The sequence below is a fragment of the Cynara cardunculus genome, assembly GCF_001531365.2.
Source record: "Cynara cardunculus var. scolymus isolate 2C chromosome LG 11, CcrdV1, whole genome shotgun sequence".
Taxonomy (NCBI): domain Eukaryota; kingdom Viridiplantae; phylum Streptophyta; class Magnoliopsida; order Asterales; family Asteraceae; genus Cynara; species Cynara cardunculus.
The window spans coordinates 13726452-13742807 of NC_037538.1; the positions used below are offsets into that span (position 1 = coordinate 13726452).

The following is a 16356-nucleotide window of genomic DNA, read 5'->3' on the forward strand; positions in this document are numbered from 1 at the left end:
AAAAAGTTAAAAAAATCTGTGTAATTGTATTCAACCCCCCCTTCTACAATTACTTTCTGTTTATTGCCTTACCCTTCGGGACTAACAAGACTCAAATACGAGATATTAAAAGAAAATAAGATAGCTAAAAATGAAGAAATGAGTGTTATAATATTGGTGCGTACAATGTGTATCGATAGGTTAAATTAATTCCAACTGATTGAATCAATTAAATTTCGCCTTTAGAAAATTTACATAAAAGAATTCCTTTTCTTTTCTATACACATTTAGACATAGGATTATTGGGCTAGCACCCAGTGGGAGTTATCAGCATGTGCGTATGTGAATCACATATAGAGGAAACCTGCATTGGTTTTTGCATGCTCAGACAATACCAACTCCTTATTTATAAGGTATAATTCTAAACACATCATAGGTATAATTCTAAACACCCTATGATGTATAACTTTTAATTAAATACATCATTAGATCCTATTGGGTTTTATTAGCAAAGTTTTCCAATTTAATGTTTGTAACCAAAATATTTAATTTTTTGTTGTGTTATCATTTTAACTCTAACACTTATGTTTTAAATTTTCTAAAATAGAATATCAAAAGTTAAAATCTAAAAAAAAAAAAAATCACACACAATTATTTTCTTTTAACAATATATTATTAAAATATTAAATACATTTAATAAAATATTATTAAAAATTCAATTCAAGTATTATTTCTCTCAAATAAGAAGTTTTAGAGATTTTTATACTCTCTTGTTTTGTCTATTTTAACATACTAGAAGGATACTCACATAATATAGCGAGATACATCTTAATTTTAATGTTTCGTTTTATTATTTATTTATGTCGATATAATACAAGTTTTAGTGGTTTTGAGAAAACGATAATGTTTTTTTAATACAATATAAATTTAAATATATCATAAAAATTTGGGAAAAAAATCGATATTAATATCAAATTTACTATTTAAAGTTCTGTTTTTTGTGTAATTTCTTTAATTCAATAGTTTATTTATTAGATTTAGATCTAATAATGAAGTAATTTATTTATCATTTAATAATATATTTTTTATAAAATTAATAATTAAGTAATAATTATCTTAATTATATTTTAGTTTTTTTATATTCAAAATGAGATGTTTATCCCGTATTTGATCATGTTTATCTATAATTAATTACACAAATTTAAAAATGAAGCTTAATAAGTTGTACTTACATACAATTTACTTGTAATCTTGAATTTTAGATAATATGCATCAATAAACAGTATTTTATACATAAAAAATAATTTTTAATTTTTTTTTCAAATGATTTATAATATAATATAGATAAGCTAGCATAACTGTTAAACTAAAAAAATTGTTAAATCTCAATTCTTTTTATTTTAACATAGCTATTGAAGATGATATTAAAAATGTAAAATGAGGAGGCAAGAAGTCGAAAAGGCAAGTAAGTCATGCACCCTTTTCTTCACAGGTCATAAAATCTCTTGTTACGTGTCTCCACTGCTACCGCTGAATGTTCGAAAGCAATTTTCAGCAGGTCCTATTTGCACCCAATATCTTCCCCTTTTTCATTTTTGTAATCAAGGTCGATATGCTATTTTATCTCTCATCATCTCAACTGCGTTCCAGATTCTCTTCTATCTACAAAAATCTTGGGTCCACTTCCCTTCGCACTTTTCCCATTTCTTTCTCGAATTTCACCTTTTTGCAGAAATTGTAATTAATTTCCTCTCCAGAATCACTTCCTCTTCTTCTTCATCTCATTTTTCACAATCGATTCCATACGGTATTCAGTTGTCACTGGATTTCTGTTTCTTGTTTTCCGTATGTCATCGCTTGTTCTTGTTTCCTTGACTTGGGTCGATTCCAAGTTCCCGATTTTGTGAAAAAAAGACCTGCTTTTGCTGTTTGGTGTTGCTAGATTCTTCTTACCAGGAGTGGGTTTTGCTTCAATTCGATTCTCAGTGGAAGAAATTCCATTTTTACCCGATTGGGTTTGGTTTAGGTTTGCGTCGAATCTTCAATTTGGGGGAAATTTTGACTGCCATCACTTCAAGTAAAAGTCAAACATTTTAGGGTTACTGAGAAGTCAATGCCCTTTTGAGTTAAGATCGCTGTTTTTCGATCAATAAGGTATGAATCCAACTTGTGGATGGTCTGTTTTCCTGATTTTCTTGATGATACTTTCCAAGTGCCAAATTTGATACTGACTTACTGCAATTTTCTGCTTGAAATCAATATGAATTTTGAGATTGAAAAGCTTTTAAGCTCTTTTCTTTCTTTCTTGTGTTGTTGAATTCAGAAGGGGATAAAAGAGATGAAGAGAGGGAAAGATGAAGAGAAAACCATGGGACCGATGTTTCCAAGGCTTCATGTGAATGATACCGAAAAAGGAGGTCCAAGAGCACCTCCTAGAAACAAAATGGCTCTTTATGAACAGCTTAGTATACCTTCACAGAGGTTTAATGGTGGGGTTTTGCCCAACTCTCTTCCACCATCATCTTCAACTCCGGTGAGTTAAAATACCCTTTTAGTTTATGCCTAGATTTGAATGAATTCATATCCAATTTATACAATTATACCATATATGTCGAACTCTTGGTGCTATGCATGCTTTCACATTCATCATAAGTCTCATAAATGGTCTAAATTGGTAATTTTAATGTTATCGAATGATTCCAGGGAACCATGAATGAAATTCAACAATCTTCTCCAATGCACCCGACCAGAAAGAGAGATACCTACCATTCCGATTTCAGCAACCAACGAGTGCACCAAGAACATAAAAGGAGACAAGAAGACGATGACTTTAGGGTTCCAGTCTTTGATCATCAATCTGGGACAAGTCAAAATCGTAGTGTGAATGTGAATCATCAAAATAGAGAGAACGAAGGTATCACCCCATTTGGTGCAGTTTTTTCAGGTCGTTTGGCGAACATTCAGAATGCTAGACAAAGCAATAGATTTCAAAAAGAAAACTCTCAAGAGTTTGCAAGATCTGCTTCAAATCAATCATCTCGACAAAACATTAAAGCTCCATTGAAGGAGACCAATGAATCTTCAAGTTTTAGCCATAGAAATGTATCTAATAATTCTAGCAGATTACAGAGTAATGGGAATTTACGGGATTACAGACTTGAAGCCGATAACACTTTGTGGGGTGATAATGTATTAAATGAGGCACCTAAAGTTGGTTTTGGGAATGCCTCAGTCCCGGTTAGGGAGGTTCAACAAGAAGCAGTGAGAAGCCCCAATGATCCTACCAATGCTGATGCTGTTTCTGAGACCTCGATGGTTGATTCAATATGTGGAGTTGATATTTCTCCTGATGATGTTGTGGGGATTATTGGTCAGAAGCATTTTTGGAAGGCAAGAAGAGCTATTGTCAAGTAAGTTCTTCTATTCAACCCACTTAATTGCATTTGGTTTGACAATATCTTCCTTGAATATTTTTTTTTTTCATTTGCACTTCTGCTACTCCTTGGGGTCTGCTTACATCCTACCCTCCCCAGACCCAGATCCCTGACTGTGTTCGTTTGGCCTGGTTTGGTTTGGTTCGGTTTTTTGCAGTCTAAGATTGCATGCAATGATTCATAAAGATAGCTCTTATTTTGCATTCGAAAGGAATCATCCAAAACTAGATTCTTGGATTTGCATTTGATCATCCAAAAAATCTGATTTGACATCAGAAGTGCTGAAAGAATTGCAAGTATTCAGATAAAACATGACTGAACTGAAATTTAGAGCTGAAAGGTGTATTGGGGATAATGGGTTGGGATCAATTTTCAGTTTTTTCTTCACAAGCCCTCGTTCTCCACGGAAATAGCCTCTAACCCCTCAGGTTAGAGGAAGGGTTGTGTACGTCTTAAGCTCCTAGACCCTGCTTGCCATGGAATTCATTGGGTCGTTTCGTTTGGGGTCAATTTTACACCCTTGTCACATTTTATACTACTCATGGACATGATTATTTACATTCCATCTGTTTCAATCTGAATAATATTGAGGCTCCATTCATTTACCTTTTTCCTTCTGTGGGTTCCACATTTCGTATGTTGTGAGGCAGCAAGATGTGATTGATGTGAGGAGAAATGAAAATGGAACCCATGAAATGGTAAGGTATAACAGCAGAATATAGAGATTCTTTACCCCCTTTGAGTTCTAGTGTTCCTTTAAAATTTCTATTTTCTTGTAAATGAAACTTATTTTCTGAATTTTATGGCAGGCTCCATTTCATAGGTTGAGTCGATGTTCTATAGACGATCTTTTAAGCTATTGTGAACCCATACTCGAATGTAACTGTCCTCTATGATCATGGTTTTGGTTTTGGCAAATTGTAACCATCCCTGTTACTCACAGCCGTTGGATTAAAATAGATGGATGGTTTGGATGGGTTGGTTACCTTGTTCTCTTTTTTTAGTTCTCTCTTTCACCCACCCTTTGATTCTTAGTATCTGCGCTCTTTTTGTTGTCCAAGTGCTGTATTACCGTTGTCAAGTAATAAACCACACCCGATAAAACCAAACAAACTCGATGTATCTGGAGGGTGTGACGATTGTCAAAATAATATATGGTAAAATTCTTACTTAATAAATTTATACTGCTTTAGTGCTATATTTACTTGTCACTGGGTCTTTTTCGTTTGTTTCTTTCTCTTCTTCATCAAGTATCGTTGCATGTTGGTGGGATAAGTCTACTTTTGTCTTGGTTATGAAGCTACCAAACTCCTGAAGGCAACAATGACGAAACTACTTGTATTAAACCCAAGTGTTCCATGGGTAAAAAATTGAGAACCAAGATGTATTATGTATATATAACTCAAGTGAAGATATTCATATGCCCGACTATAGGCGGTTGGGTTTAGGGTTTAGGGTTTAGGGATGGAGGGTTTATGTTCTACTTTTTGAATACATCATCAAGAACCAAACTTCCAAGAATAATATTATATGACGATTATGACGTCTTATTTTCATTCCTTTTGTTTACAGCCAACAACGAGTATTTGCTGTTCAAGTGTTTGAGCTCCACAGATTGATAAAGGTAAGGTCCATCAACTGCTTGGTGCTTATTTGGTCGTATTTGTAGATCTAAATTATTGTCGTTTCACGCCTATGGTTCCTCAAGTTGAAATTGTTGCGAACTTGTACCGGAAACATGGTTTTCAATTCTCTTTGATTAAAATCAACTGGGAATGATTTAAACTCGATTATGTAAAACAGGTTCAGAGATTAATTGCTGGATCACCACATCTTTTGGTCGAAGACAACGCTTATTTGGCAAAACCGCCAAAAGTTTCTCCAATCAAGAAACTTCCTCTCGAGTATGTATTGAAATCTACTTTAAACACACCTAAGCACAAAAGCGACGTCGAGAAACCAAACGAGGAGACGGAATTCTCAGCCGAGAATGCCGTTGGGAAGGCGTCTCTATCTTCTGTGCAGAACGACAGTCAGATGCCGAATTGCAGACCCTACAGCGGGAACCCGTTGCCACCATCGGAGCCAAATATGGGTGGTTCTTGGAATTTCAACCCGCCACCTGGACACCAATGGTTGATTCCAGTGATGTCTCCATCTGAAGGACTCGTCTACAAACCGTACCCTGGACCTGGGTTCATGAACCCACTTTATGGTGGTTGCGGACCTCCTGGACCTCCTCCTGGCTCTATGCCCATGATTGGTAAGTCATCTTGTAAATTTCATGTTATCTTTAATAAAGAACTTGCATCCTAGGGGACGTTTGCCAACACAAATTGGGTAAGCTCTAATCGGGTAACCGTAAGAGTGGGCTTTGGTTAAACACTGATCACTAATCGAATAATATGATCCGTATCAATGGATGCGAATACGTATATATAGTCGTATCTGTAGCCATGAATATCCAAATTCCATGTTCATATTGAAAATTTAGAATCTTCAACAGGGCATAATTTTCCCAACTATGGTGTCCCCCCTGATCATCATTATGAAGGACCCGCTGGGGGTCATCCTTTTGCTCCTCCAGCTAGCCATGGCTACTTCCCTGCTTACGGCATGCCACCAATGGTGAACCCATCCGTTTCTAGCTCCAGGTGTGAACTAACGAACCCCTTCAACGAGCAAACAAACCCCTTCAGCGCGCACCACCAGAGCTCCAGTAATGTTCCAATCGAGAAGAAAGGAGCCGCAGTCCCGAATGTGGTCAAGTTTAAGGCTTCTAAAGATAGTGAGGTTCAAGTCAGTACAGCAAGCAGTCGAAGCGATAGAACACGAGGTCGAAACGCACTTCCTCTTTTTCCAACCTCTCCTCCCGCTCCGGCTCAGGCTCCATCTCCAGCACCGGAACCAACAGCTCCTACTGCGGCCCCGGCTCGATTTGAAGCAGCAGAACCGGCTCGTGTGATCAGAGTCGTGCCTCATAATGCACGGTCAGCAACCGCGTCTGTAGCACGGATATTTCAGTCGATACAGGAAGAAAGAAAGCAGTATGATTCGGGATAAGATGAAGATGGATTGGTGTTGTACTTTGTGCTTCTTTGATTGTAACTTTTGCCTAAATGTCTTGATTATGAAACACATTAGGAAGGTAAGATGTATGCATGCAAAGATTATGACATCAAGTGCCATTGTAAAAATGCTTGCTTTTATAATTATGGTTGTGTTGTAGGCCTTGTTTGGAAGCTGTACACAATGATGGAATTGAATATATATCAAAGCTTAAGCTTGCCAAGTGCTCTTTTTATTTTGATTTATAAAGATTTCTTCGTCTTTTTTTTCCCCTACTAAACTGTGGGTGTCCAGACCAGCTTGTATGTATATCCATTAATCTTATAAGCCCTGAAAGATATAACAGTCAGAAAAATCCTTACTGGGGTCGTTGAGGAGACTCGAACTGATGCTTATGAAGAAACGTCTCAAGACCTAGCCTTTATTTATCAGTTGAGCTGATCCTTAAAGTTTATTATCTTTCTGTTGTTTCTAGTTACAATAATCAGTTTTTTTTGTATCTGATAAATCTGATTATGATTTTTTGATTCATTAATGTCAAAATAATCATATATATTATAACAAAACTTTGTTACAATTGTTTATCTCATTATGATTTTGATTCTTAAATATCAGAAAATCTATAAGGTCAAGAGTTTAAATCTAACCAAAAATGAATTTATCTGACTATTTGCTGTATATTAATATTACTAGAAGGGTACTAACTCAATGCAACGAGATACATCTTGATTTTAATATTTCATTTTATTCTTTATCTCAATCGATGTTGTAGTATGATATTATGTGATTTTGAAAAAATGACAATGTTTTTATTTTTGAATAAAATTTAAATTTGAAAATATCATAAAAATTTGACAAAGGTATATCGATATTAATATCAAATTAACTATTTAAAATTTCTATTTTTTGTGTAATTTTTTAATTCAATTTTTTATTATAATTTAATTTAGGTTTAATAACGAAGTAATTTATATTTGGTTTAATAATATAATTTTTTTTATAAAGATAATAATTAATTATTTTGTTAGAACTCGATAATTATTCTAATTATATTTTTGATTTTTTATATTTTAAAATGAGATGTTTATTCTTTAATTGGTTATGTTTATCCACAGTTAGTTACACGAATTCAAACATAGAGCTTTAATAAGTTGTACTTATGTATAGTTTACTTGTAATCTTAAATTTTAAGTAATATGCATTAATATATAGTATTTCATGCATAAAAATGGTTTTTAAGAGTTTTTGTCAAATGTTTTATAATATAGTATAGATATACTTAGAAAATTATTAAACATAAAATTTGTAATAATTGAATCAGAATCTTTATGCATTATGTTATGGGTAAATTACATGAAAAGTTAACGTATTTTAATTTGACTTCTATTTTGAGTGGCGTACTTTCAAAAACTTTCATTTTGGTACCTAAGATGTAAAGTTTTAAACATTTAAGTACCCGGGTAACTGATTGAAGATTAATTTTAGATTAAAAAAATCTATGTCACTAACCACGTTAGCAAATAATACTGAGTTGGATACCACATCACTCGCCACATCAGCATGATAACCGGTTAATGCTTCAACCAGTTACCCGGGTACCTAAATATTTAAAACTTTACATCTTAGGTACCAAAATGAAAGTTCTGAAAGTACGTTACCCAAAAATAAAAATCGAATTAAAATACATTACTTTTTATGCAATTTACCCTTATATTATCTCAAAACTTACAAACTACAAGTTGAAAATAAGAATGTGAATTCCATGATTTAGAAGGTGAATCATGCATACTACATATAACAACACTTTATAATCCACTCTTCATTTTCCCTACTCACAAAAACTCACACTTTTGTGTTCCAAAAAGGTCCTCTCCCTCTTTCTTCCATGGGACTTAAGTGGGGGATAATTTTGTCATTTTGGGTATTTTTCTTTTGCTCCAACACTTTAGGCATCTCAAAAAGCATCTTGGTAAGTTTTACATATTTCAATATACTAAAAATATTTATGATACGAACCACATGGGGTGGTGTCTGATTGGTTTGAGCTTGACTTCAAAGGTCAAAAGTGCCTAGAGCTCTCAGGTTCAAATTCAAGAAAGAAAGAAAAAAACCCCCTTGTGGCCACGGAGGTTCAAATGCGGTGACTCCAGGCTACCTGCCAAAGCAGGTGGTCGTCCTGTGATTAGTCGGCTCGCACAGCGGGTTGGATATCCAGGTTAATAAAAAAAATGTTTATCATACGATAAACATCTGTATTAAGTTAACACTGTTAATCAGATATTATACAAGATCTGATTGACAATTATCATCAATTTATAGAGTGAAGACGGGGACATAATCGACTGTGTGGAGATCTACAAGCAACCGTCTCTTAACCATCCCGCTTTAAAGAATCATACCATCCAGCTAGCACCTACATTCTTTTCGAAAACGAGAAAAGTGTTTGACGATGCGAAAAAGGAAGACATCGCAATGACGATAACGTCACAACGATGGCAAAAAAGCGGAAGTTGTCCGAAAGGAACAGTCCCAATCCGAAGAACCCAAAAACGCAATCCAAACAAAGACGACTTTCACGCGTACGGGAGAAAGACAGCTAGTAATATGAAGAACGAAGTCGGGGATTTGAAGTACACGACAAACTCCACGAACTCCATCGCGAACCATTCGGTTTGTAAATTCGAAATATATTTTGTAAGGTTTATTTGCTTTGATTTATGTCTGATATGTATTTTGGTTACGAGCAGGTGGCGCTGATAGAGACAGTGGGATACAGTTACTCGGGGGCCAAAGTCGACATCAAAGTGTGGACTCCTTACGTTGAGAAGGAAGACGAATACAGTACCTCCCATGTCGCTATACAAAATGGCGGTCTTCATGATTTCGAACTCGTAGAAACGGGATGGGCTGTAAGTTTATCCAAACACTCAAAAGTGCTTATTACCGGTATCACACCGGAATAAGTCAATAAGTTATTTATATAAGCAATCTCAAACACCCCCTAACATTTGTGCATATAATCTATATTATATAATAAAACATTTGACAAAAACTCTTAAAAACCATTTTTTATGCATGAAGTATTGTTTATTGATGCATATTACTTAAAATTCAAAACTACAAGTGATTTTGCGTAAGTACAACTTATTAAAACTTCATTTTTAAATTTGTGTAACTAACTGCAGATAAACATAATCAAATACATGATAAACATCTATTTTAAATATAGAAAATCTAAAATATAATTAAGATAATCATTGAGTTTTAACCGAATGTTTAATTATTATCCTTTAATATAAATTATATTATTAAACCAAAAATAAATTACTTTGTTATTAGACCTAAATTAAATTATAATAAAAAAATCGTATTAAAGAAGTTACACAAAAAAACAAGAACTATTAAATAGTTAATTTAATACTAATATCGATTTTTTTTTAAATTTGTTATGCTATCTTCAAATTTATATTTCATTCAAAAATAAAAACATTATCGCTTTTTCAAAATCACATAAAATCGTATTATACCGGTAAAGACAAATAATAAAAACTAAACATTAAAATTGAGATTTATCTCGCTGCATTGAGCGAGTTCCCTTCTATTATAAACTAGAAGGGTACTCGCACAATGCAGCGAGATACATCTTCATTTTAATATTTCGTTTTATTTTTTTGTCTATATTGATATAATATGATTTATGTGGTTTTAAGAAATATAATGTTTTTACTTTTGGGTAAAAATAAATTTGAAAAAATATATCGATATTAATATAAAATTAACTATTCAAAGGTTCTCGTTTTTTTTACAATTTCTATAGTTCAATTTTTTATTATAATTTAATGTAGGTCAAATAGTGAAATAATTTATTTTTGACTTAATAATAAATTTTTTATAAAGATAATAATTCTGTTAGAACTTAATGATTATCCTAATTATATTTTAGATTTTTTTTAATACTTAAAATGGATGTTTATCCTATATATGAATATATTTATCTGCAGTTAGTTATACGAATTCAAAAATTAAGCTTTAATAAGTTATATCTATGCATAATTTACTTGTAACCTTAAATTTTAAGTAATATGCATTAATACACAGTACCTAATGCATAAAGAATGATTTTTAAGAGTTTTTGTCAAATACTTTATAATATAATATAGATATAGATTAATTTTGGTTTAATATTATAATTTTTTATAAAGATAATAATTAAACATTATGTTAGAAATCAATGATTATCTTAATTATATTTTATATTTTATAAATGTTATCTTATATTTGATTATGTTTATCGGCATTTATTTACACGAATTTAAAAATGAAGCTTTAATAAGTTGTACTTACGCAAAATTACTTGTAATCTTAAATTTTAAGTAATATGCATCAATAAACAATACTTCATTCATAAAAAATGGTTTTTAAGAGTTTTTGTCAAATGAATTATAATATAGTATAGATATGTTATAATAAGTTACCAGAACGAAGTTAGACGATCTAACAAATTCTATTGTTATTAAACAAACTATTTAAATTTTTTCAGGTAAATCCAAGCGTTTATGATGACCATCAAACTCGTTTATTTATTTATTGGACTGTAAGTTTCTCGACTCTCGTGAATTTCACTTTGATTTTTGTCAAAACTTGGGAAAAAGTAACGATTGTTCAACTATTTATGTTTGTTTCAAAATAACGTTGTTTTTTTTATAAAACAACAATTTTGCACTTGCAATGACTTTATTAAATATTAACTAGAAAGGTATTCGTATAATGCATCGAGTCACATCCCAATTTCAACGTTTCGTTTTATTCTTTATATATGTCGATATAATACGGTTTTATGTGGTTTTGAGAAAACGATAATGTTTTTATTTTTGAATGAAATATCATAAAATTTTGAAAAAAACTATATCGATATTAGTATCAAATTAACTATTTAAAAGTTCTTATTTTGTGCAATTTCTTTAATTCTATTTTTTATTATAATTTAATTTAACGTAGCGAAGTAATTTAATTTAGGTTTAATAATATAATTTTTTATAAAGATAATAATTAAGTATTTTGTTAGAATTCAATAATCTAATTATATTTTAGATATTTTATATTCAAAATTAGATGTTTATCATGTATTTGATTATATTTATCTGTAGTTAGTTACACAAATTCAAAAATCAAGCTTTAATAAGTTGTACTTACGCACAATTTACTTATAATCTTGAATTTTAAATAATATGCATCAATAAATAATACTTTGTGCATGAAAAATGGTTTTTAAGAATTTTTATCAAAATGTTTTATAATACTATAAGGATACTCGCACAATGCAGCGAAATAGATCTCGATTTTAGTGTTTCGTTTTTCTTGTCTTAGTCGATGTTATAATACGGTTTTATGTGGTTTTGAGAAAGCAATAATGTTTTTATTTTTTGAATAAGATATAAATATGAAGATATTATAAAATTAAAAAAATATTGATATTAGTATCAGACTAACTATTTAAAATTTCTCGTTTTTTGTGTGCTTTTTTAATTCATTTTTTTTATTTTTGATTTAATAATATAATTTTTTTATAAAGATAATAATTAAGTGTTTTGTTAAAACTCAATAATGATCCTAATTATATTTTAGTTTATTTATATTTAAAAATGAGATGTTTATCCTCTATTTGATTATGTTATCTAAAGTTAGTTACACGAATTCAAACATAGAGCTTTAATAAGTTGTACTTACACACAATTTACTTGTAATCTTGAATTTTAAGTAATATATCTATATCTATACTATATTATAAAGCATGTAACAAAAACTCTTAAGAACCATTTTTAAGCATGACATACTGTTTATTGATGTATATTACTTAAAATTCAAGATTACAAGTAAATTGTGCGTAAATACAACTTATTAAAGCTTCATGTTTGAATTCGTGCAACTAACTGCAGATAAACATAATCAAATAGAAGATAAATATCTTCTTTTATATATATATATATATATATATATATATATAAACTATAATTTGGATAATCATTGAGTTCTAACAAAGTACTTAATTATTATCTTTATAGAAAATTATATTATTAAATCAAAAATTAAAAAAAAGTTGAAGAAATACACAAAAAATGAGAAATTTTAAATAATTAGTTTGGTACTAATATCAATAACTTTTTTTTTATTTTTTTATAATATATCTTCTTATTTATATTTTATTAAAAAATAAAAATATTAACGTTTTCTCAAAACCACATAAAATTGTATTATAACATCAACCAAGACAAAAAAAATGAAACATTAAAATAAAAATGTATTTTGTTGTATTGTGCGAGTACCCTTCTAGTTATGTTATAAAACATTTGACAAAAACTCTTAAAAACCATTTTTTATGCATGAAATACTGTTTATTGATGCATATTTACTTAAAATTCAAGATTACAAGTAATTTTACGTAAGTACAATTTATTAAAGCTCAATTTTTAAATTCATGAAACTAACTGCAGATAAACATAATTAAATATAGGATAAAAATTCATTTTAAATGTATAAAATCTAAAATATAATTAAGATAATCATTGAGTTCTAACAAAATGTTTAATTATTATCTTTATAAAAAATTATATTATTAAAACAAAAATAAGAAAATGAATTAAAGAAATACACAAAAAAAAAAAAATTTAAATACTTAGTTTGGTTCTAACATAAATATTTTTTTTTCAATTTTTTATGATATATCTTCGTATTAATATTTTATTCAAAATGAAAACATTATCGCTTTCTCAAAACCACTTTAAAACTATATTATAACATCGACTGAGACAAAAAAAAAATGAAACATTAAAATCGAGATGTATCTCGTTGCATTGTGCGTGTACCCTTCTAGTATCAATAAATAGTATTTTGTACATAAAAAAATATTTTTAAGAGTTTTTATCAAAATATTTTATAACATAGCATATACTAACAATATTAATACTATTATGAAATAGGCTGATGGATCGAAGAGGACGGGGTGCTTTGACCTGACTTGTCCAGGGTTCGTTCAAGTGAACCATGAGATCGCTCTTGGTGGGGCCATTTATCCCATCTCTAACCCTAACGGGCTTCCGTACCAAATCACGGTTTACATTTTTAAGGTTCATAAACTTACATCTTTTACTTCTAGAAACTTCTTTCTTTTTATGCTAATGTGGCAAGTAATGTGATATCCAACTCAATATTATTTGTTGAAATATTAACTGGATATCACATCACTCGCCACATTAACATGGTAACCGGTTAATGCTTCAACCGGTTACTCAGATACTTAAATGTCTAAAACTTTACATCTTAAGTACCAAAATAAAAGTTTTAAAAGTACGTGACCTGAAATAAGAATCAAGTTAAAGTACATTGTTTTTTCATGCAATTTGCCAATTTACATTTCTCTTAAAATACAATTTTTATGCCAAAAATTTGTCAACCATGCTGATGTGACGAGTAATGAAATAAATATTTATCTGTATCTATTATATATATATATTTCTTGTACTTCAAATAGGATCCAACGACAAAGAATTGGTGGGTGAATTATGGTGAGTCAATCAACATAGGGTATTGGCCCGGTGAGCTCTTCATGTTGTTGAAGTACCAAGGGATCATGGTCAAGTGGGGTGGTGAGGTCTATAGCTCGAAGGTCAAGACTCATCCCGGCCACACCGCCACAGGCATGGGAAGCGGCAATACGCCGCCGTCCATTTTCGAGAACTGTGGGACCATGAAACGCATGCGAGTTGAACAGAATTCACAGCCTTTGATGATCCCTGAATGGTCCACCACCGTTGTTGATGAGTATCGTTGCTACGGAGCTTTATACGAGGTTGATTACATTCCTGATCCTATATTTTATTACGGTGGGCCCGGTAGAAGCCCGTGGTGCCCGTAGGGTTTTATGATTTTGATCGTTTAGTGGTTTGTAGGTTTTTGGATTGTCAAACTAATATTTTAATTCCTCTGATTTTCTATTTTCTTTGATTTTCTTTGATTCTTACTTCTTTCTGCACCAAGGACGTCACCGTTCTTTCATCACCCATGTGAAATGCATGCCTCCACTCTCTCTCTCTCTCTCTCTCTCTCTCTCTATATATATATATATATATAATGTTTGTATGCATAGGTTATCTTAGAAGATTAATATAAAACAAAAACTTCTCAGTTCATTGTTTTTCCAATAATCAAATTTATAATAACCACAAGGGTGGTGTCTGATTGGTTTGAGTTTGACTCCAAAGGTAGGTTCAAATCCAAGGAGGAATAAAAATCCCCTTGTGGCCAAGGAGGTTCAAATGCGGTGACTCCAGGCTATCTGCAATAGCTCTGGAATTAATCGGCTCGCATAGCGGGTTGGATATCCAGGTTAATAAAAGAAAATGATTTCAAACTATCAAGAATTTGGGATTCTTAAGATTTCATTTATGGAGTGAGATTGTCATTTGCAAACATCATCAGCAACAAGGGCGGAGACAGCGAATAAGGGGGGAAGCCTGTCAAAAAGTTAATTTTTTTTATCTAGGTTAATTTATTTTTTTACAGAATTTACTTTCACTTTTTCCAGTATAATTTTTCACGAGACCCCGGTCTATAAAATACCTGGATCCACCATTGATTAGCAACTTGAAAAAGGGAGAAGAATCCATTTTTCTTGTTGTTCTTCATCGTCTTCATCACCTCTGTTTCATCTCTTCCTTCACATTCACAAGATAATTTTTATCCGGTCTGTTGCCAGAAAACGTCGGACGTCTTAAAAAACTCCAAACTTTCCAAATTTCAAGCACCAATCTCTCCGGTAAAATACCCAATTCTATCTGCGATATATCCTCTAGCAAAAGTATCGATCTTTCCACAAACAAACTCATCTGGCGACGTTCCCGATAGCATAGCAAGTCTGAAAGGTATACAAAAGGTTCTTACTATGTTCCATCTGTTAAGCAATTGTTGAGATGCTTTCTGGCAATGAAAATTTTATGAAAATCAAGAATTTTGCAAAATGTTTGCATTTGATTTTACAAAAACAAACTATTGATTCAGATTTCAGACTACAGACGTTTGTCAGTTTACAAAAAACAAACAGTTTTATTGAATCAAATTTCAGCATCACCTCTTATTAATCAGAAATGAAATAGAACTTCAGATTTCAACACCTCTTACAAAAACAAACGCCATCTAAATCACGCCTCAATACTATTTATAACTTCAATGTTGGTCAAGAAAAAAGGTATATAACATATCTACGAATCGTAACGATTAATCCAATCAAGCTATCAGTAAGCAAATTGACTCTTTTTTTGTTTATGAATTAGAGTAATTTTATACATTTGTTCAGCATGGATGTTTCAATCTTTTTGGAGGTCCTGTTATATATAAAACTTTTGATTACACTGTAAAATAAGATAATAAAGATACATATATACAAATTACAGAGGCGATGAGACGTATTCATTTTTTCTTCTAATAGAAATTAGAGAAGCACTGATATGAAACACCAGTTTTACATTTGTTAATAAAAGGCTCTAAACAATATAAAATCGAAACCTTGTTCAAAATTACACATTTAACATGTTAAAAAATGACATTACTGTTCTGCTTGTTGTGTAATATGTTTAGAATTAAATTTTTGATTTTTCAAGGAGCTTTTCAAAAATATTTTATTCTCGTTTTATAATAAATGCTAAATTCCACAACATCGTGTAAATACACAACTAGTTCAAACATTCTGCCTTTGATACATGGACCAGACATAACAGGACAAAACTCACTGTTCCGTTTTTGACGTAACATATGACGATGACAAAATTTCATTGTTCTATGTTTGGGACGATATGGACAGAAGCTGAGTGAGACAAAAAAT

General features: G+C 31.3%; 2 protein-coding genes across 4 annotated transcripts; both read left to right on the forward strand.

The window, feature by feature from the left end:
- The first annotated feature begins 1587 nt into the window (after positions 1-1587).
- LOC112520642 (protein EARLY FLOWERING 3-like) lies at positions 1588-6618 on the forward strand. 3 transcript variants are annotated; one of them, XM_025129055.1, is made up of 6 exons: positions 1588-2133; positions 2303-2512; positions 2683-3389; positions 4986-5037; positions 5217-5676; positions 5920-6618. In XM_025129055.1, exons 2-6 carry the CDS (start codon positions 2318-2320, stop codon positions 6474-6476), a joined length of 1971 nt encoding a protein of 656 aa, XP_024984823.1. In that variant the 5' UTR covers positions 1588-2133; positions 2303-2317; the 3' UTR covers positions 6477-6618. The 3 variants fall into 3 exon arrangements, with proteins under 3 accessions (XP_024984823.1, XP_024984824.1, XP_024984825.1); XM_025129057.1 differs by having other exon boundaries at positions 1600-2133; positions 2306-2512; XM_025129056.1 differs by having other exon boundaries at positions 1597-2512.
- Positions 6544-14394, forward strand: LOC112521763. The gene is made up of 5 exons (XM_025130757.1): positions 6544-6561; positions 8802-9152; positions 9230-9391; positions 13460-13606; positions 14011-14394. The coding sequence occupies exons 1-5, from the start codon at positions 6544-6546 to the stop codon at positions 14392-14394; spliced, it is 1062 nt and encodes a 353-aa protein (XP_024986525.1).
- Positions 14395-16356: the final 1962 nt, after the last annotated feature.